This window comes from Salvelinus fontinalis, chromosome 1 (genome assembly GCF_029448725.1).
Source record: "Salvelinus fontinalis isolate EN_2023a chromosome 1, ASM2944872v1, whole genome shotgun sequence".
NCBI lineage: Eukaryota > Metazoa > Chordata > Actinopteri > Salmoniformes > Salmonidae > Salvelinus > Salvelinus fontinalis.
The window spans coordinates 94,028,275-94,052,423 of record NC_074665.1 but is presented as its reverse complement, the minus strand read 5'-3'; the positions used below and the strand labels follow the sequence as shown (position 1 = coordinate 94,052,423).

At 50.6% G+C, this 24,149-nt stretch overlaps 1 protein-coding gene across 1 annotated transcript in view; it reads right to left on the bottom strand.

Moving 5' to 3' along the window:
* Window positions 1-24,149, bottom strand: part of jmjd1cb (jumonji domain containing 1Cb) — a 341,652-nt gene that overhangs the window by 252,569 nt on the left and 64,934 nt on the right. Inside the window, exon 2 of the mRNA XM_055936592.1 lies at window positions 15,621-15,842. Coding sequence (XP_055792567.1) covers window positions 15,621-15,842 — 222 coding nt within the window. The remainder of the gene's footprint in view (window positions 1-15,620; window positions 15,843-24,149) is intronic.

The following is a 24,149-nucleotide window of genomic DNA, read 5'->3' as shown; positions in this document are numbered from 1 at the left end:
ATCCATCGACTCTAACCACTTCTGGGAACATTGGAAAACACTAAACAAACAACAACACGAAGAGTTATCAGAGATGTATGGATAAAACACTTCTCCTATATTTTTGGCTCTATAACAAACAACAAACACCAAAACATAGACATGATCAAATACAAATCTTAGAATGAACTATTAAAGACTACCAGAACCCACTTGATTCTCCAATTACCTTGAATGAACCACAGGACAAAATACAAACCCTCCAACCCAAAAAGGCCTGTGGTGATGATGGTATCCTCAATAAAATGATCAAATAGAGTTTAAATTTAGACAATTGGAATTTGTTGTCTAACATCATCCTCAGCTCTGGCATCTTCCCCAATACTTGGAACCAAGGACTGATCACCCCAATTTGACCCCAATAACTACCGTGGGATATGCGTCAACAGTAACCTTGGGAAAATCCTCTGCATTATCATTAACAGCAGACTCGTACATTTCCTCAGTGAAAACAATGTACTGAGCAAATGTCAAATTGGCTTTTTATACAATTATCGTACGACAGACCACGTATTCACCCTGCACACTCTAATTGACAAACAAACCAAAACAAAGGCAAAGTCTTCTCACTCATTGTTGATTTCAAAAAAGCCTTTGACTCAATTTGGCATCAGGGTTTGCTGTACAAATAGATGGAAAGTGGTGTTGGAGGAAAAACATACAACATTATAAAAACCCATGTACACAAACAAGTGTGCAGCTAAAATTGGCAAAGACACACATCTCTTCCCACAAGGCCGTGGGGTGAAACAGGATGTAGCCCCACCCTCTTCAACAAGACACACATCTCTTCCCACAGGGCCGTGGGGTGAAACAGGATGTAGCTTAAGCCCCACCCTCTTCAACAAGACACACATCTCTTCCCACAAGGCCGTGGGGTGAAACAGGATGTAGCCCCACCCTCTTCAACAAGACACACATCTCTTCCCACAAGGCCGTGGGGTGAAACAGGATGCAGCCCCACCCTCTTCAACATATATCAAATCAATAGTTTGTCACATGCACCGAATACAACAGGTATTCACCTCCAATGAAATGCTGAATACAACAGGTATTCACCTCCAATGAAATGCTGAATACAACAGGTATTCACCTCCAATGAAATGCTGAAAACAACAGGTATTCACCTCCAATGAAATGCTGAAAACAACAGGTATTCACCTCCAATGAAATGCTGAATACAACAGGTATTCACCTCCAATGAAATGCTGAATACAACAGGTATTCACCTCCAATGAAATGCTGAATACAACAGGTATTCACCTCCAATGAAATGCTGAATACAACAGGTATTCACCTCCAATGAAATGCTGAATACAACAGGTATTCACCTCCAATGAAATGCTGAATACAACAGGTATTCACCTCCAATGAAATGCTGAATACAACAGGTATTCACCTCCAATGAAATGCTGAATACAACAGGTATTCACCTCCAATGAAATGCTGAATACAACAGGTATTCACCTCCAATGAAATGCTGAATACAACAGGTATTCACCTCCAATGAAATGCTGAATACAACAGGTATTCACCTCCAATGAAATGCTGAATACAACAGGTATTCACCTCCAATGAAATGCTGAAAACAACAGGTATTCACCTCCAATGAAATGCTGAATACAACAGGTATTCACCTCCAATGAAATGCTGAATACAACAGGTATTCACCTCCAATGAAATGCTGAATACAACAGGTATTCACCTCCAATGAAATGCTGAATACAACAGGTATTCACCTCCAATGAAATGCTGAATACAACAGGTATTCACCTCCAATGAAATGCTGAATACAACAGGTATTCACCTCCAATGAAATGCTGAATACAACAGGTATTCACCTCCAATGAAATGCTGAATACAACAGGTATTCACCTCCAATGAAATGCTGAATACAACAGGTATTCACCTCCAATGAAATGCTGAATACAACAGGTATTCACCTCCAATGAAATGCTGAATACAACAGGTATTCACCTCCAATGAAATGCTGAATACAACAGGTATTCACCTCCAATGAAATGCTGAATACAACAGGTATTCACCTCCAATGAAATGCTGAATACAACAGGTATTCACCTCCAATGAAATGCTGAATACAACAGGTATTCACCTCCAATGAAATGCTGAATACAACAGGTATTCACCTCCAATGAAATGCTGAATACAACAGGTATTCACCTCCAATGAAATGCTGAATACAACAGGTATTCACCTCCAATGAAATGCTGAATACAACAGGTATTCACCTCCAATGAAATGCTCACTTACAAGCCCTTAACCAACAATGCAGTTAAGAAAAATACAAATAAATAAATAAAAGTAAACAATAAAGAGCAGCAGTAAATAACAACAGCATTATATACAGGGGGTACCGGTACAGAGTCAATGTGGAGGCTATATACAGGGGGTACCAGTACAGAGTCAATGTGGAGACTATATACAGGGTGTTACGGTACAGAGTCAATGTGGAGACTATATACAGGGTGTTACGGTACAGAGTCAATGTGGAGACTATTTACAGGGTGTTACGGTACAGAGTCAATGTGGAGGCTATATACAGGGTGTTACGGTACAGAGTCAATGTGGAGGCTATATACAGGGGGTACCAGTACAGAGTCAATGTGGAGGCTATATACAGGGGGTACCGGTACAGAGTCAATGTGGAGGCTATATACAGGGGGGTACCGGTACAGAGTCAATGTGGAGACTATATACAGGGGGTACCGGTACAGAGTCAATGTGGAGGCTATATACAGGGTGTACCGGTACAGAGTCAATGTGGAGACTATATACAGGGGGGTACCGGTACAGAGTCAATGTGGAGGCTATATACAGGGGGTACCGGTACAGAGTCAATGTGGAGACTATATACAGGGGGTACCGGTACAGAGTCAATGTGGAGGCTATATACAGGGGGTACAGAGTCAATGTGGAGGCTATATACAGGGGGTACAGAGTAAATGTGGAGGCTATATACAGGGGGTACCGGTACAGAGTCAATGTGGAGGCTATATACAGGGTGTACCGGTACAGAGTCAATGTGGAGGCTATATACAGGGGGTACCGGTACAGAGTCAATGTGGAGGCTATATACAGGGGGTACCGGTACAGAGTCAATGTGGAGGCTATATACAGGGGGTACCGGTACAGAGTCAATGTGGAGGCTATATACAGGGGGTACCGGTACAGAGTCAATGTGGAGGCTATATACAGGGGGTACCGGTACAGAGTCAATGTGGAGGCTATATACAGGGGGTACCGGTACAGAGTCAATGTGGAGGCTATATACAGGGGGTACCGGTACAGAGTCAATGTGGAGGCTATATACAGGGGGTACCGGTACAGAGTCATTGTGGAGGCTATATACAGGGGGTACCGGTACAGAGTCAATGTGGAGACTATATACAGGGGGTACCGGTACAGAGTCAATGTGGAGGCTATATACCGGGTGTTACGGTACAGAGTCAATGTGGAGGCTATATACAGGGGTACCGGTACAGAGTCAATGTGGAGGCTATATACAGGGTGTTACGGTACAGAGTCAATGTGGAGGCTATATACAGGGGGTACCGGTACAGAGTCAATGTGGAGGCTATATACAGGGGGTACCGGTACAGAGTCAATGTGGAGGCTATATACAGGGGGTACCGGTACAGAGTCAATGTGGAGGCTATATACAGGGGGTACCGGTACAGAGTCAATGTGGAGGCTATATACAGGGGGTACCGGTACAGAGTCAATGTGGAGGCTATATACAGGGTATTACGGTACAGAGTCAATGTGGAGGCTATATACAGGGGGGTACCGGTACAGAGTCAATGTGGAGGCTATATACAGGGGGTACCGGTACAGAGTCAATGTGGAGGCTATATACAGGGGGTACCGGTACAGAGTCAATGTGGAGGCTATATACAGGGGGTACCGGTACAGAGTCAATGTGGAGGCTATATACAGGGGGTACCGGTACAGAGTCAATGTGGAGACTATATACAGGGGGTACTGGTACAGAGTCAATGTGGAGGCTATATACAGGGGGTACCGGTACAGAGTCAATGTGGAGGTTATATACAGGGGGTACCGGTACAGAGTCAATGTGGAGGCTATATACAGGGTATTACGGTACAGAGTCAATGTGGAGGCTATATACAGGGGGTACCGGTACAGAGTCAATGTGGAGGCTATATACAGGGGGTACCGGTACAGAGTCAATGTGGAGACTATATACAGGGGGTTACGGTACAGAGTCAATGTGGAGGCTATATACAGGGGGTACCGGTACAGAGTCAATGTGGAGGCTATATACAGGGGGTACCGGTACAGAGTCAATGTGGAGGCTATATACAGGGTGTTACGGTACAGAGTCAATGTGGAGGCTATATACAGGGGGTACCGGTACAGAGTCAATGTGGAGGCTATATACAGGGGGTACCGGTACAGAGTCAATGTGGAGGCTATATACAGGGGGTACCGGTACAGAGTCAATGTGGAGACTATATACAGGGGATACTGGTACAGAGTCAATGTGGAGGCTATATACAGGGTGTTACGGTACAGAGTCAATGTGGAGGCTAAATACAGGGGGTACCGGTACAGAGTCAATGTGGAGGCTATATACAGGGGGTACCGGTACAGAGTCAATGTGGAGGCTATATACAGGGGGTACCGGTACAGAGTCAATGTGGAGGCTATATACAGGGTGTTACGGTACAGAGTCAATGTGGAGGCTATATACAAGGAGTACAGGTGTTACGGGTTATATACAGGGAGTACAGGTGTTACGGTACAGAGTCAATGTGGAGGCTATATACAGGGTGTTACGGTACAGAGTCAATGTGGAGGCTATATACAGGGGGTACCGGTACAGAGTCAATGTGGAGACTATATACAGGGGATACTGGTACAGAGTCAATGTGGAGGCTATATACAGGGTGTTACGGTACAGAGTCAATGTGGAGGCTAAATACAGGGGGTACCGGTACAGAGTCAATGTGGAGGCTATATACAGGCGGTACCGGTACAGAGTCAATGTGGAGGCTATATACAGGGGGTACCGGTACAGAGTCAATGTGGAGGCTATATACAGGGGGGTACCGGTACAGAGTCAATGTGGAGACTATATACAGGGGGTACCGGTACAGAGTCAATGTGGAGGCTATATACAGGGTGTACCGGTACAGAGTCAATGTGGAGACTATATACAGGGGGGTACCGGTACAGAGTCAATGTGGAGGCTATATACAGGGGGTACCGGTACAGAGTCAATGTGGAGACTATATACAGGGGGTACCGGTACAGAGTCAATGTGGAGGCTATATACAGGGGGTACAGAGTCAATGTGGAGGCTATATACAGGGGGTACAGAGTAAATGTGGAGGCTATATACAGGGGGTACCGGTACAGAGTCAATGTGGAGGCTATATACAGGGTGTACCGGTACAGAGTCAATGTGGAGGCTATATACAGGGGGTACCGGTACAGAGTCAATGTGGAGGCTATATACAGGGGGTACCGGTACAGAGTCAATGTGGAGGCTATATACAGGGGGTACCGGTACAGAGTCAATGTGGAGGCTATATACAGGGGGTACCGGTACAGAGTCAATGTGGAGGCTATATACAGGGGGTACCGGTACAGAGTCAATGTGGAGGCTATATACAGGGGGTACCGGTACAGAGTCAATGTGGAGGCTATATACAGGGGGTACCGGTACAGAGTCAATGTGGAGGCTATATACAGGGGGTACCGGTACAGAGTCATTGTGGAGGCTATATACAGGGGGTACCGGTACAGAGTCAATGTGGAGACTATATACAGGGGGTACCGGTACAGAGTCAATGTGGAGGCTATATACCGGGTGTTACGGTACAGAGTCAATGTGGAGGCTATATACAGGGGTACCGGTACAGAGTCAATGTGGAGGCTATATACAGGGTGTTACGGTACAGAGTCAATGTGGAGGCTATATACAGGGGGTACCGGTACAGAGTCAATGTGGAGGCTATATACAGGGGGTACCGGTACAGAGTCAATGTGGAGGCTATATACAGGGGGTACCGGTACAGAGTCAATGTGGAGGCTATATACAGGGGGTACCGGTACAGAGTCAATGTGGAGGCTATATACAGGGGGTACCGGTACAGAGTCAATGTGGAGGCTATATACAGGGTATTACGGTACAGAGTCAATGTGGAGGCTATATACAGGGGGGTACCGGTACAGAGTCAATGTGGAGGCTATATACAGGGGGTACCGGTACAGAGTCAATGTGGAGGCTATATACAGGGGGTACCGGTACAGAGTCAATGTGGAGGCTATATACAGGGGGTACCGGTACAGAGTCAATGTGGAGGCTATATACAGGGGGTACCGGTACAGAGTCAATGTGGAGACTATATACAGGGGGTACTGGTACAGAGTCAATGTGGAGGCTATATACAGGGGGTACCAGTACAGAGTCAATGTGGAGGCTATATACAGGGGGTACCGGTACAGAGTCAATGTGGAGACTATATACAGGGGGTACCGGTACAGAGTCAATGTGGAGGCTATATACAGGGGGTACTGGTACAGAGTCAATGTGGAGGCTATATACAGGGGGTACTGGTACAGAGTCAATGTGGAGGCTATATACAGGGGGTACCGGTACAGAGTCAATGTGGAGGTTATATACAGGGGGTACCGGTACAGAGTCAATGTGGAGGCTATATACAGGGTATTACGGTACAGAGTCAATGTGGAGGCTATATACAGGGGGTACCGGTACAGAGTCAATGTGGAGGCTATATACAGGGGGTACCGGTACAGAGTCAATGTGGAGACTATATACAGGGGGTTACGGTACAGAGTCAATGTGGAGGCTATATACAGGGGGTACCGGTACAGAGTCAATGTGGAGGCTATATACAGGGGGTACCGGTACAGAGTCAATGTGGAGGCTATATACAGGGTGTTACGGTACAGAGTCAATGTGGAGGCTATATACAGGGGGTACCGGTACAGAGTCAATGTGGAGGCTATATACAGGGGGTACCGGTACAGAGTCAATGTGGAGGCTATATACAGGGGGTACCGGTACAGAGTCAATGTGGAGACTATATACAGGGGATACTGGTACAGAGTCAATGTGGAGGCTATATACAGGGTGTTACGGTACAGAGTCAATGTGGAGGCTAAATACAGGGGGTACCGGTACAGAGTCAATGTGGAGGCTATATACAGGGGGTACCGGTACAGAGTCAATGTGGAGGCTATATACAGGGGGTACCGGTACAGAGTCAATGTGGAGGCTATATACAGGGTGTTACGGTACAGAGTCAATGTGGAGGCTATATACAAGGAGTACAGGTGTTACGGGTTATATACAGGGAGTACAGGTGTTACGGTACAGAGTCAATGTGGAGGCTATATACAGGGTGTTACGGTACAGAGTCAATGTGGAGGCTATATACAAGGAGTACAGGTGTTACGGGTTATATACAGGGAGTACAGGTGTTACGGTACAGAGTCAATGTGGAGGCTATATACAGGGAGTACAGGTGTTACGGTACAGAGTCAATGTGGAGGCTATATACAGGGGGGTACCGGTACAGAGTCAATGTGGAGGCTATATACAGGGGTACCGGTACAGAGTCAATGTGGAGGCTATATACAGGGGGTACTGGTACAGAGTCAATGTGGAGGCTATATACAGGGGGTACCGGTACAGAGTCAATGTGGAGGCTATATACAGGGGGTACTGGTACAGAGTCAATGTGGAGGCTATATACAGGGGGTACTGGTACAGAGTCAATGTGGAGACTATATACAGGGTGTTACGGTACAGAGTCAATGTGGAGGCTATATACAGGGTGTTACGGTACAGAGTCAACGTGGAGGCTATATACAGGGGGTACCGGTACAGAGTCAATGTGCAGGCTATATACAGGGGGTACCGGTACAGAGTCAATGTGGAGGCTATATACAGGGGGTACCGGTACAGAGTCAATGTGGAGGCTATATACAGGGTGTTATGGTACAGAGTCAATGTGGAGGCTATATACAGGGGGTGCTGGTACAGAGTCAATGTGGAGGCTATATACAGGGTATTACGGTACAGAGTCAATGTGGAGGCTATATACAGGGTGTTACGGTACAGAGTCAATGTGGAGGCTATATACAGGGTGTTACGGTACAGAGTCAATGTGGAGGCTATATACAGGGGGTACCGGTACAGAGTCAATGTGGAGGCTATATACAGGGGGTACCAGTACAGAGTCAATGTGGAGGCTATATACAGGGGGTACCGGTACAGAGTCAATGTGGAGGCTATATACAGGGGGTACCGGTACAGAGTCAATGTGGAGGCTATATACAGGGGGTACCGGTACAGAGTCAATGGGGAGGCTATATACAGGGGGTGCCGTACAGAGTCAATGTGGAGGCTATATACAGGGGGTACCAGTACAGAGTCAATGTGGAGGCTATATACAGGGTGTTACGGTACAGAGTCAATGTGGAAGCTATATACAGGGGGTACCGGTACAGAGTCAATGTGGAGGCTATATACAGGGTGTTACGGTACAGAGTCAATGTGGAGGCTATATACAGGGGGTACCGGTACAGAGTCAATGTGGAGGCTATATACAGGGGGTACCGGTACAGAGTCAATGTGGAGGCTATATACAGGGGGTACCGGTACAGAGTCAATGTGGAGGCTATATACAGGGTGTACCGGTACAGAGTCAATGTGGAGGCTATATACAGGGTGTTACGGTACAGAGTCAATGTGGAGGCTATATACAGGGTGTTACGGTACAGAGTCAATGTGGAGGCTATATACAGGGTATTACGGTACAGAGTCAATGTGGAGGCTATATACAGGGTGTTTCGGTACAGAGTCAATGTGGAGGCTATATACAGGGTGTTACGGTACAGAGTCAATGTGGAGGCTATGTACAGGGTGTTACGGTACAGAGTCAATGTGGAGGCTATATACAGGGTGTTACGGTACAGAGTCAATGTGGAGGCTATATACAGGGTATTACGGTACAGAGTCAATGTGGAGGCTATATACAGGGTGTTACGGTACAGAGTCAATGTGGAGGCTATATACAGGGTGTTACGGTACAGAGTCAATGTGGAGGCTGTGTACAGGGTGTTACGGTACAGAGTCAATGTGGAGGCTATGTACAGGGGGTACCATTACAGAGTCAATGTGGAGGCTATATACAGGGGGTACCGGTACAGAGTCAATGGGGAGGCTATATACAGGGGGTGCCGTACAGAGTCAATGTGGAGGCTATATACAGGGGGTACCAGTACAGAGTCAATGTGGAGGCTATATACAGGGTGTTACGGTACAGAGTCAATGTGGAAGCTATATACAGGGGGTACCGGTACAGAGTCAATGTGGAGGCTATATACAGGGTGTTACGGTACAGAGTCAATGTGGAGGCTATATACAGGGGGTACCGGTACAGAGTCAATGTGGAGGCTATATACAGGGGGTACCGGTACAGAGTCAATGTGGAGGCTATATACAGGGGGTACCGGTACAGAGTCAATGTGGAGGCTATATACAGGGTGTACCGGTACAGAGTCAATGTGGAGGCTATATACAGGGTGTTACGGTACAGAGTCAATGTGGAGGCTATATACAGGGTGTTACGGTACAGAGTCAATGTGGAGGCTATATACAGGGTGTTACGGTACAGAGTCAATGTGGAGGCTATATACAGGGTGTTACGGTACAGAGTCAATGTGGAGGCTATATACAGGGTGTTACGGTACAGAGTCAATGTGGAGGCTATGTACAGGGTGTTACGGTACAGAGTCAATGTGGAGGCTATATACAGGGTGTTACGGTACAGAGTCAATGTGGAGGCTATATACAGGGTATTACGGTACAGAGTCAATGTGGAGGCTATATACAGGGTGTTACGGTACAGAGTCAATGTGGAGGCTATATACAGGGTGTTACGGTACAGAGTCAATGTGGAGGCTATGTACAGGGTGTTACGGTACAGAGTCAATGTGGAGGCTATATACAGGGGGTACCATTACAGAGTCAATGTGGAGGCTATATACAGGGTGTTACGGTACAGAGTCAATGTGGAGGCTATATACAGGGGGTACCGGTACAGAGTCAATGTGGAGGCTATATACAGGGGGTACCGGTACAGAGTCAATGTGGAGGCTATATACAGGGGGTACTGGTACAGAGTCAATGTGGAGGCTATATACAGGGGGTACCGGTACAGAGTCAATGTGGAGGCTATATACAGGGGGTACCGGTACAGAGTCAATGTGGAGGCTATATACAGGGTGTACCGGTACAGAGTCAATGTGGAGGATATATACAGGGGGTACCGGTACAGAGTCAATGTGGAGACTATATACAGGGGGTACCGGTACAGAGTCAATGTGGAGGCTATATACAGGGGGTACCGGTACAGAGTCAATGTGGAGGCTAAATACAGGGGGTACCGGTACAGAGTCAATGTGGAGGCTATATACAGGGGGTACCGGTACAGAGTCAATGTGGAGGCTATATACAGGGGGTACCGGTACAGAGTCAATGTGGAGGCTATATACAGGGGGTACCGGTACAGAGTCAATGTGGAGGCTATATACAGGGTGTACCGGTACAGAGTCAATGTGGAGGATATATACAGGGGGTACCGGTACAGAGTCAATGTGGAGACTATATACAGGGGGTACCGGTACAGAGTCAATGTGGAGGCTATATACAGGGGGTACCAGTACAGAGTCAATGTAGAGGCTATATACAGGGGGAACCGGTACAGAGTCAATGTGGAGGCTATATACAGGGGGTACCGGTACAGAGTCAATGTGGAGGCTATATACAGGGTGTACCGGTACAGAGTCAATGTGGAGGCTATATACAGGGTGTACCGGTACAGAGTCAATGTGGAGGCTATATACAGGGTGTTACGGTACAGATTCAATGTGCTGGCTATATACAGGGGTTACCAGTACAGAGTCAATGTGGAGGCTATATACAGGGGGTACCGGTACAGAGTCAATGTGGAGGCTATATACAGGGTGTTACGGTACAGAGTCAGTGTGGAGGCTATATACAGGGGTACCGGTACAGAGTCAATGTGGAGGCTATATACAGGGTGTTACGGTACAGAGTCAATGTGGAGGCTATATACAGGGGGTACTGGTACAGAGTCAATGTGGAGGCTATATACAGGGTGTACCGGTACAGAGTCAATGTGGAGGCTATATACAGGGTGTTACGGTACAGAGTCAATGTGGAGGCTATATACAGGGTGTTACGGTACAGAGTCAATGTGGAGGCTATATACAGGGTGTTACGGTACAGAGTCAATGTGGAGGCTATATACAGGGGGTACCGGTACAGAGTCAATGTGGAGGCTATATACAGGGGGTACCATACAGAGTCAATGTGGAGGCTATATACAGGGGGTACCGGTACAGAATCAATGTGGAGGCTATATACAGGGGGTACCGGTACAGAGTCAATGTGGAGGCTATATACAGGGGGTACCGGTACAGAGTCAATGTGGAGACTATATACAGGGGGTACCGGCACAGAGTCAATGTGGAGACTATATACAGGGGGTACCGGCACAGAGTCAATGTGCGGAGGCACCGGTGTCCAGGTAATATGTACATGTAGAGTTATTAAACTGACTATACATAGATAATAACAGAGAGTAGCAGCAGTGTAGAAGAGGAGGTACCGGTACAGAGTCAATGTGCGGAGGCACCGGTGTCCAGGTAATATGTACATGTAGGTAGAGTTATTAAACTGACTATACATAGATAATAACAGAGAGTAGCAGCAGTGTAGAAGAGGAGGTACCGGTACAGAGTCAATGTGCGGAGGCACCGGTGTCCAGGTAATATGTACATGTAGGTAGAGTTATTAAACTGACTATACATAGATAACAACAGAGAGGAGCAGCAGTGTAGAAGAGGGGCAATGCAAATAGTCTGGGTAGCCATTTGATTAGCTGTTTAGAAACCTCTTGGACCTAGACTTGATAATTAGTTGATGATACGAGGGCACTAGAACAGTCTACAGCACACGGCCTAACTCTACTACAATCTGAAGCTAAATGTCTACTGTTTCTGGAGAACATTACGTTTCCCGAACTCTGTCAAGAAGAAACACCGTTTTATTAGAGGAATCTGTCACTTGATCTGAACTGAAAGCCGCTCTTTTAAATATGAAGATGGATTAAGCCCCGGGGTATTGATGGAATACCTCCTGAAGTCTTTTGGGATGAGTTAGGACCACTTATTCTTGAATCGTTTAATATTGCTCTTGAAAAAGGACAATTCCACAGAGGCATCATCACAGCTACGATATCCCTAAGAAAGGTACAGACCTCACAAATTGTGCCAATTTTCAGCCAATCAGTTGAAATCGGAACAGAAATGAAGATGTATGCCCAAGTTCCAGCCACGCGCCGAGAGAAAGTAATTAACGAGCTCATCCACCCGGACCAAACAGGGTTTATTAAGGGTCGTCAACAGGCGCCGCCTGTTCCATGTGGTTGTCAAGGCTTCCCGGCTGGATGTGCTATGTGTTATCATTAGATGCAGAGGAAGCCTTTGAACCCTTAGAGTGGGAACATTTATGTCTTGTTCAACATTTTTGGTGTTAGATTTATACATATGGTCTGCACCATGGATATGAATCCTTCTATTACATCTACAGACACGACCCATTCTAATCCATTTACCATACAACCAGGATGTAAACAAGGTTGCCCCGCCTCCCCTATGCTATTTGCTCTCTCTTGAACAGATGGCACCAAACACAGGTCAAAATGTGTCTTCGTCACATATCCCAATGAAACACACTGAACAGCCCACGGCGACTCGGCCCCGCCGCCCACGGCGACTCGGCCCCGCCGCCCACGGCGACTCGGCCCCGCCGCCCACGGCGACTCGGCCCCGCCGCCCACGGCGACTCGGCCCCGCCGCCCACGGCGACTCGGCCCCGCCGCCCACGGCGACTCGGCCCCGCCGCCCACCGCGACTCGGCCCCGCCGCCCACCGCGACTCGGCCCCGCCGCCCTCCGCGACTCGGCCCCGCCGCCCTCCGCGACTCGGCCCCGCCGCCCCTCGACCAAGACACCAAGACACCCCCCTCTATCACTTTACTAGCTGCTCAGAAAGACACCCCCCCTCTATCACTTTACTAGCTGCTCACCAAGACACCCCGCTCTATCACTTTACTAGCTGCTCAGCAAGACACCCCCCTCTATCACTTTACCAGCTGCTCAGCAAGACACCCCCCCCCTCTATCACTTTACCAGCTGCTCAGCAAGACACCCCCCCCTCTATCACTTTACCAGCTGCTCAGCAAGACACCCCCCCCCTCTATCACTTTACCAGCTGCTCAGCAAGACACCCCCCCCTCTATCACTTTACCAGCTGCTCAGCAAGACACCCCCCTCTATCACTTTACTAGCTGCTCAGCAAGACACCCCCCTCTATCACTTTACTAGCTGCTCAGACACCCCCCCCTCTATCACTTTACCAGCTGCTCAGAAAGACACCCCCCTCTATCACTTTACCAGCTGCTCATAAAGACAACCCCCCCCTCTATCACTTTACTAGCTGCTCAGACACCCCCCTCTATCACTTTACCAGCTGCTCAGCAAGACACCCCCCCCTCTATCACTTTACTAGCTGCTCAGCAAGACACCCCCCCTCTATCACTTTACCAGCTGCTCAGCAAGACACCCCCCCTCTATCACTTTACCAGCTGCTCAGACAGACAACCCCCCCCCTCTATCACTTTACCAGCTGCTCAGAAAGACACCCCCCCTCTATCACTTTACCAGCTGCTCAGAAAGACACCCCCCTCTATCACTTTACTAGCTGCTCAGACACCCCCCTCTATCACTTTACTAGCTGCTCAGCAAGACACCCCCCTCTATCACTTTACTAGCTGCTCAGAAAGACACCCCCCTCTATCACTTTACTAGCTGCTCAGAAAGACACCCCCCTCTATGACTTTACCAGCTGCTCAGCAAGACACCCTCCTCTATCACTTTACCAGCTGCTCACCAAGACACCCCCCTCTATGACTTTACCAGCTGCTCAGCAAGACACCCCCCTCTATCACTTTACCAGCTGCTCAGCAAGACACCCCCCCCTCTATCACTTTACTAGCTGCTCAGCAAGACACCCCCCCCCTCTATCACTTTACTAGCTGCTCAGCAAGACACCCCCCTCTATCACTTTACCAGCTGCTCAGAAAGACACCCCCCTCTATCACTTTACCAGCTGCTCAGCAAGACACCCCCCCCTCTATCACTTTACCAGCTGCTCAGAAAGACACCCCCCTCTATCACTTTACCAGCTGCTCAGAAAGACACCCCCCTCTATCACTTTACCAGCTGCTCAGCAAGACACCCCCCTCTATCACTTTACTAGCTGCTCAGCAAGACACCCCCCTCTATCACTTTACTAGCTGCTCAGACACCCCCCCCCTCTATCACTTTACCAGCTGCTCAGAAAGACACCCCCCTCTATCACTTTACCAGCTGCTCATAAAGACAACCCCCCTCTCTATCACTTTACTAGCTGCTCAGACACCCCCCTCTATCACTTTACCAGCTGCTCAGCAAGACACCCCCCCCTCTATCACTTTACTAGCTGCTCAGCAAGACACCCCCCCTCTATCACTTTACCAGCTGCTCAGCAAGACACCCCCCCTCTATCACTTTACCAGCTGCTCAGACAGACAACCCCCCCCCTCTATCACTTTACCAGCTGCTCAGAAAGACACCCCCCCTCTATCACTTTACCAGCTGCTCAGAAAGACACCCCCCTCTATCACTTTACTAGCTGCTCAGACACCCCCCTCTATCACTTTACTAGCTGCTCACCAAGACACCCCCCTCTATCACTTTACTAGCTGCTCAGAAAGACACCCCCCTCTATCACTTTACTAGCTGCTCAGCAAGACACCCCCCTCTATCACTTTACCAGCTGCTCAGCAAGACACCCCCCCCTCTATCACTTTACTAGCTGCTCAGCAAGACACCCCCCTCTATCACTTTACCAGCTGCTCAGCAAGACACCCCCCTCTATCACTTTACCAGCTGCTCAGAAAGACACCCCCCTCTATCACTTTACTAGCTGCTCAGCAAGACACCCCCCCCCCCTCTATCACTTTACTAGCTGCTCAGAAAGACACCCCCCTCTATCACTTTACTAGCTGCTCAGCAAGACACCCCCCTCTATCACTTTACTAGCTGCTCAGCAAGACACCCCCCTCTATCACTTTACTAGCTGCTCAGAAAGACACGCCCCTCTATCACTTTACCAGCTGCTCAGAAAGACACCCCCCTCTATCACTTTACCAGCTGCTCAGAAAGACACCCCCCTCTATCACTTTACCAGCTGCTCAGAAAGACACGCCCCACACCACATATCTAGAATCCTTGTTACCACGGTAATCCTCAGTGGGTCTAGGTAATAGAGTGCTGAGATCAATGCAGAGAGAGCAGAGAGCTACAGTAACATCAGATGGTCTGAGTCCAGGGAGATACGGCACTATGGAAGACAGCTGGATAAGTCCTTACCAGAGCTGGCCACTGGATGTGCTTGTCTTTAGTCCCCTGAGGGTTCTCCCCCAGTACGGTGCCCTCTCTCCTCTTGGCCCACACCAGCTGCTGCTCCTGCAGGGTGCTCTCTCTCCTCTTGGCCCACACCAGCTGCTGCTCCAGCAGGAACACCTGGAAGTCCTCGTACACTTTCACCCACTCGCGCTTCTCCCACTCCAGGTCATCAAACTCCACGTACACCTGGGACAAGAGAGGAGAAGGGGTGAGTTCATGGGTAAACATTAGAGGTCGATAGATTCATCGGGCCGGTATTTTTAGGCGCCGATTTGACGATTAAAAAAAAAAAATGCACCTTTATTTAATCTTTATTTAACTAGTTAAGTCAGTTAAGAACACATTCTTATTGCAGAACGACAGATTTTTAACCTTGTCAGCTCGGGGGATCCAATCTTGCAACCTTACGGTTAACTAGTCCAATGCTCTAACACCTGATTACATTGCACTCCACGAGGAGCCTGCCTGTTAGCGAATGCAGTACGCTAAGGTAAGTTGCTAGCTAGCATTAAACTTATCTTGTAAAAAACAATCAATCAATGACTGTCATTGCTCCAATGTGTACTTAACCATAAACATCAATGCCTTTCTAAAATCAATACACAAGTATATATTTTTAAACCTGCATATTTAGCTAAAAGAAATCCAGGTTAGCAGGCAGTATTAACCAGGTGAAATTGTGTCATTTCTCTTGCGTTCGTTGCACGCAGAGTCAGGGTATATGCAACAGTTTGGGCCGCCTGGCTCTTTGTGAACTAATTTGCCAGAACTTTACGTAATTATGACAACATTGAAGGTTGTGCAATGTAACAGGAATATTTAGACTCATGGATGCCACCCGTTAGATAAAATACGGAACGGAATAAAAGTTTTGTTTTCGAGGTGATAGTTTCCGGATTAGTCAAAGGTATATGGTTTAGAGAGAAATAGTAGACACGTTATAATTCCTGTAATAACTTGCAGCTGAACTTGAAAGGGGTTCCTTCGTTATTTTATCGTTCATGTCTTCCATAGAGAATGTCTTGATCTACTTCAAATAAGGTCTGTGTTTCGCGGAGGAGCAGACTGACAGGGGACCATGCAGACAAGCTCTGCTTTCTGCACTACAACCTAAAACTTCTTAACTGGGAATATTGAAGACACATGAAAGCTGGTGGTTCATTTTAACATACACTGCTCAAAAAAATAAAGGGAACACTTAAACAACACAATGTAACTCCAAGTCAATCACACTTCTGTGAAATCAAACTGTCCACTTAGGAAGCAACACTGATTGACAATACATTTCACATGCTGTTGTGCAAATGGAATAGACAAAAGGTGGAAATTATAGGCAATTAGCAAGACACCCCCAATAAAGGAGTGATTCTGCAGGTGGTGACCACAGACCACTTCTCAGTTCCTATGCTTCCTGGCTGATGTTTTGGTCACTTTTGAATGCTGGCGGTGCTCTCACTCTAGTGGTAGCATGAGACGGCGTCTACAACCCACACAAGTGGCTCAGGTAGTGCAGTTCATCCAGGATGGCACATCAATGCGAACTGTGGCAAAAAGGTTTGCTGTGTCTGTCAGCGTAGTGTCCAGAGCATGGAGGCCCTACCAGGAGACAGGCCAGTACATCAGGAGACGTGGAGGAGGCCGTAGGAGGGCAACAACTCAGCAGCAGGACCGCTATCTCCGCCGTTGAGCAAGGAGGTGCACTGCCAGAGCCCTGCAAAATGACCTCCAGCAGGCCACAAATGTGCACCCAGTAGATATGGAACCCTCTACCCCCACCCTGCCAGTACAGCTCAGATCCCTCCCTCTACCCCCACCCTGCCAGTACAGCTCAGGTCCCTCCCTCTACCCCCACCCTGCCAGTACAGCTCAGGTCCCTCCCTCCCACCCTGCCAGTACAGCTCAGGTCCCTCCCTCTACCCCCACCCTGCCAGTACAGCTCAGGTCCCTCCCTCTACCCCCACCCTGCCAGTACAGTTCAGGTCTCTCCCTCTACCCCCACCCTGCCAGCTCAGGTCCCTCCCTCTACCCCCACCCTGCCAGTACAGCTCAGGTCCCTCCCTCTACCCCCACCCTGCCAGTACAGCTCAGGTCCCTCCCTCTACCCCCACCCTGCCAGTACAGCTCAGGTCCCTCCCTCTACCCCCACCCAGCCAGTACAGCTCAGGTCCCTCCCTCCACCCCCACCCTGCCAGTACAGCTCAGGTCCCTCCCTCCACCCCCACCCTGCCAGCACAGCTCAGGTCCCTCCCTCCACCCCCACCCTGCCAGCACAGCTCAGGTCCCTCCCTCTACCCCCACCCTGCCAGTACAGCTCAGGTCCCTCCCTCCACCCCCACCCTGCCAGTACAGCTCAGGTCCCTCCCTCTACCCCCACCCTGCCAGTACAGCTCAGGTCCCTCCCTCTACCCCCACCCTGCCAGTACAGCTCAGGTCCCTCCCTCCCACCCTGCCAGTACAGCTCAGGTCCCTCCCTCTACCCCCACCCTGCCAGTACAGCTCAGGTCCCTCCCTCCCACCCTGCCAGTACAGCTCAGGTCCCTCCCTCTACCCCCACCCTGCCAGCACAGCTCAGGTCCCTCCCTCCCACCCTGCCAGTACAGCTCAGGTCCTCCCTCTACCCCCACCCTGCCAGTACAGCTCAGGTCCCTCCCTGTACCCCCACCCTGCCAGTACAGCTCAGGTCCCTCCCTCCCACCCTGCCAGTACAGCTCAGGTCCCTCCCTCTACCCCCACCCTGCCAGCACAGCTCAGGTCCCTCCCTCTAACCCCACCCTGCCAGTACAGCTCAGGTCCCTCCCTCTACCCCCACCCTGCCAGTACAGCTCAGGTCCCTACCTCTACCCCCACCCTGCCAGGACGGCTCAGGTCCCTCAGTCCACCCCCACCCTGCCAGCACAGCTCAGGTCCCTACCTCTACCCCCACCCTGCCAGGACGGCTCAGGTCCCTCAGTCCACCCCCACCCTGCCAGTACAGCTCAGGTCCCTCCCTCTACCCCCACCCTGCCAGTACAGCTCAGGTCCCTCCCTCTACCCCCACCCTGCCAGTACAGCTCAGGTCCCTCCCTCTACCCCCACCCTGCCAGTACAGCTCAGGTCCCTCCCTCTACCCCCACCCTGCCAGTACAGCTCAGGTCCCTCCCTCTACCCCCAGCCGCCAGTACAGCTCAGGTCCCTCCCTCTACCCCCACCCTGCCAGCACAGCTCAGATCCCTCCCTCTACCCCCACCCTGCCAGTACAGCTCAGGTCCCTCCCTGTACCCCCACCCTGCCAGCACAGCTCAGGTCCCTCCCTCTACCCCCACCCTGCCAGCACAGCTCAGGTCCCTCCCTCTACCCCCACCCTGCCAGTACAGCTCAGGTCCCTCCCTCTACCCCCACCCTGCCAGTACAGCTCAGGTCCCTCCCTCCCTCTACCCCCACCCTGCCAGTACAGCTCAGGTCCCTCCCTCCACCCCCACCCTGCCAGCACAGCTCACGTCCCTCCCTCCCTCTACCCCCACCCTGCCAGTACAGCTCAGGTCCCTCCCTCTACCCCCACCCTGCCAGTACAGCTCAGGTCCCTCCCTGTACCCCCACCCTGCCAGCACAGCTCAGGTCCCTCCCTCTACCCCCACCCTGCCAGCACAGCTCAGGTCCCTCCCTCTACCCCCACCCTGCCAGTACAGCTCAGGTCCCTCCCTCTACCCCCACCCTGCCAGTACAGCTCAGGTCCCTCCCTCCCTCTACCCCCACCCTGCCAGTACAGCTCAGGTCCCTCCCTCCACCCCCACCCTGCCAGCACAGCTCACGTCCCTCCCTCCCTCTACCCCCACCCTGCCAGTACAGCTCAGGTCCCTCCCTCTACCCCCACCCTGCCAGTACAGCTCAGGTCCCTCCCTCTACCCCCACCCTGCCAGTACAGCTCAGGTCCCTCCCTCTACCCCCACCCTGCCAGTACAGCTCAGGTCCCTCCCTCCACCCCCACCCTGCCAGTACAGCTCAGGTCCCTCCCTCTACCCCCACCCTGCCAGTACAGCTCAGGTCCTTCCCTCTACCTCCACCCTGCCAGTACAGCTCAGGTCCCTCCCTCTACCCCCACCCAGCCAGTACAGCTCAGGTCCCTCCCTCTACCCCCACCCTGCCAGTACAGCTCAGGTCCCTCCCTCCACCCCCACCCTGCCAGCTCAGGTCCCTCCCTCTACCCCCACCCTGCCAGTACAGCTCAGGTCCCTCCCTCTACCCCCACCCTGCCAGCTCAGGTCCCTCCCTCTACCCCCTCCCTGCCAGCACAGCTCAGGTCCCTCCCTCCACCCCCACCCTGCCAGCACAGCTCAGGTCCCTCCCTCTACCCCCACCCTGCCAGTACAGCTCAGGTCCCTCCCTCTACCCCCACCCTGCCAGTACAGCTCAGGTCCCTCCCTCTACCCCCACCCTGCCAGTACAGCTCAGGTCCCTCCCTCTACCCCCACCCTGCCAGTACAGCTCAGGTCCCTCCCTCTACCCCCACCCTGCCAGTACAGCTCAGGTCCCTCCCTCTACCCCCACCCTGCCAGTACAGTTCAGGTCTCTCCCTCTACCTCCACCCTGCCAGCACAGCTCAGGTCCCTCCCTCTACCTCCACCCTGCCAGTACAGCTCAGTCACCAGCAGTCTAACAGACACCAGCAGTCTAACCGACACCAGCAGTCTAACCGACACCAGCAGTCTAACAGACACCAGCAGTCTAACAGACACCAGCAGTCTAACAGACACCAGCAGTCTAACAGACACCAGCAGTCTAACAGTCTAACAGACACCAGCAGTCTAACAGTCTAACAGACACCAGCAGTCTAACAGTCTAACAGACACCAGCAGTCTAACAGTCTAACAGACACCAGCAGTCTAACAGTCTAACAGACACCAGCAGTCTAACAGTCTAACAGACACCAGCAGTCTAACAGTCTAACAGTCTAACAGACACCAGCAGTCTAACAGTCTAACAGTCTAACAGACACCAGCAGTCGAACATTCTAACAGTCTAACAGTCGAACATTCTAACAGACACCAGCAGTCTAACAGACACCAGCAGTCTAACAGACACCAGCAGTCTAACAGACACCAGCAGTCTAACAGTCTAACAGACACCAGCAGTCTAACAGTCTAACAGACACCAGCAGTCTAACAGTCTAACAGTCTAACAGTCTAACAGTCTAACAGTCTAACAGTCTAACAGTCTAACAGACACCAGCAGTCTAACAGTCTAACAGACACCAGCAGTCTAACAGTCTAACAGTCTAACAGACACCAGCAGTCTAACAGTCTAACAGACACCAGCAGTCTAACAGACACCAGCAGTCTGACAGACACCAGCAGTCTAACAGTCTGACAGACACCAGCAGTCTAACAGTCTAACAGACACCAGCAGTCTAACAGACACCAGCAGTCTAACAGTCTGACAGACACCAGCAGTCTAACAGTCTAACAGACACCAGCAGTCTAACAGACACCAGCAGTCTAACAGTCTGACAGACACCAGCAGTCTAACAGTCTAACAGACACCAGCAGTCTAACAGACACCAGCAGTCTAACAGACACCAGCAGTCTAACAGTCTAACAGACACCAGCAGTCTAACAGTCTAACAGACACCAGCAGTCTAACAGTCTAACAGACACCAGCAGTCTAACAGTCTAACAGTCTAACAGACACCAGCAGTCTAACAGTCTAACAGACACCAGCAGTCTAACAGTCTAACAGACACCAGCAGTCTAACAGTCTAACAGACACCAGCAGTCTAACAGACACCAGCAGCGTAACAGACACCAGCAGCGTAACAGACACCAGCAGCGTAACAGACACCAGCAGCGTAACAGACACCAGCAGTCTAACAGTCTAACAGTCAAACAGTCTAACCGACACCAGCAGCGTAACAGACATTCACACACTCTAATTCAACTCCCATGTACACCCGTGAAATGGGGGGAAGAGCAGGAAATGGGGGGAAGAGGAGAGAGAGAAATGGAGGTAAAGGCAGACCGAGGCAGAAAGCCCGACAGAGACAGAGCGAGAGACTAGAGGGATTTCCAAACAGAGGACCTTAATAAAGCCATCAACGTGCCACCGTAGAGAGAAGAGAGCTGACCCCACAGCTGATTAAAGCAGACTGTAATACCTTCATGTCAGAGCTTCCCTCTTCATTATCTTCTCCCCCCCAGAACACAGCTCTTCAGACTACGCTGTCGTTAACATGAACCCTGCACTAAGCCCTGTTGTAAGCCCTGCTGTTTCCCAAACAGCACCCTACTACTCCCTATTTTGGAGAGAAGGGGGGAGGGACAGTTAAAAGTAGTGCACTATATAGGGATTAGGTTGCCATTCAAGTACTAATCTGATGTATTGAGTTAGACTGAACTGCAGCCAGGCTACACCACTACAAGGGTTCCTTCATCACAGCCAGGCTGCACCACTACAAGGGTTCCTTCATCACAGCCAGGCTGCACCACTACAAGGGTTCCTTCATCACAGCCAGGCTGCATCACTACAAGGGTTCCTTCATCACAGCCAGGCTGCACCACTACAAGGGTTCCTTCATCACAGCCAGGCTGCACCACTACAAGGGTTCCTTCATCACAGCCACCACTACAAGGGTTTCTTCATCACAGCCAGGCTGCACCACTACAAGGGTTCCTTCATCACAGCCAGGCTGCACCACTACAAGGGTTCCTTCATCACAGCCAGGCTGCACCACTACAAGGGTTCCTTCATCACAGCCAGGCTGCACCACTACAAGGGTTCCTTCATCACAGTCAGGCTGTACCACTACAAGGGTTCCTTCATCACAGCCAGGCTGCTCCACTACAAGGGTTCCTTCATCACAGCCACCACTACAAGGGTTCCTTCATCACAGCCACCACTACAAGGGTTCCTTCATCACAGCCACCACTACAAGGGTTCCTTCATCACAGCCACCACTACAAGGGTTCCTTCATCACAGCCACCACTACAAGGGTTCCTTCATCACAGCCAGGCTGCACCACTACAAGGGTTCCTTCATCACAGCCAGGCTGCACCACTACAAGGGTTCCTTCATCACAGCCAGGCTGCACCACTACAAGGGTTCCTTCATCACAGCCAGGCTGCACCACTACAAGGGTTCCTTCATCACAGCCAGGCTGCACCACTACAAGGGTTCCTTCATCACAGCCAGGCTGCACCACTACAAGGGTTCCTTCATCACAGCCAGGCTGCACCACTACAAGGGTTCCTTCATCACAGCCAGGCTGCACCACTACAAGGGTTCCTTCATCACAGCCAGGCTGCACCACTACAAGGGTTCCTTCATCACAGCCAGGCTGCACCACTACAAGGGTTCCTTCATCACAGCCAGGCTGCTCCACTACAAGGGTTCCTTCATCACAGCCACCACTACAAGGGTTCCTTCATCACAGCCACCACTACAAGGGTTCCTTCATCACAGCCAGGCTGCACCACTACAAGGGTTCCTTCATCACAGCCAGGCTGCACCACTACAAGGGTTCCTTCATCACAGCCACCACTACAAGGGTTCCTTCATCACAGCCAGGCTGCACCACTACAAGGGTTCCTTCATCACAGCCAGGCTGCACCACTACAAGGGTTCCTTCATCACAGCCAGGCTGCACCACTACAAGGGTTCCTTCATCACAGCCAGGCTGCACCACTACAAGGGTTCCTTCATCACAGCCAGGCTGCACCACTACAAGGGTTCCTTCATCACAGCCAGGCTGCACCACTACAAGGGTTCCTTCATCACAGCCACCACTACAAGGGTTCCTTCATCACAGCCAGGCTGCACCACTACAAGGGTTCCTTCATCACAGCCAGGCTGCACCACTACAAGGGTTCCTTCATCACAGCCAGGCTGCACCACTACAAGGGTTCCTTCATCACAGCCAGGCTGCACCACTACAAGGGTTCCTTCATCACAGCCAGGCTGCACCACTACAAGGGTTCCTTCATCACAGCCAGGCTGCACCACTACAAGGGTTCCTTCATCACAGCCAGGCTGCACCACTACAAGGGTTCCTTCATCACAGCCAGGCTTCACCACTACAAGGGTTACTTCATCACAGCCAGGCTGCACCACTACAAGGGTTCCTTCATCACAGCCAGGCTGCACCACTACAAGGGTTCCTTCATCACAGCCAGGCTGCACCACTACAAGGGTTCCTTCATCACAGCCAGGCTGCATCACTACAAGGGTTCCTTCATCACAGCCAGGCTACACCACTACAAGGGTTCCTTCATCACAGCCAGGCTGCACCACTACAAGGGTTCCTTCATCACAGCCAGGCTGCACCACTACAAGGGTTCCTTCATCACAGCCAGGCTGCACCACTACAAGGGTTCCTTCATCACAGCCAGGCTGCATCACTACAAGGGTTCCTTCATCACAGCCAGGCTGCACCACTACAAGGGTTCCTTCATCACAGCCAGGCTGCACCACTACAAGGGTTCCTTCATCACAGCCAGGCTGCACCACTACAAGGGTTCCTTCAT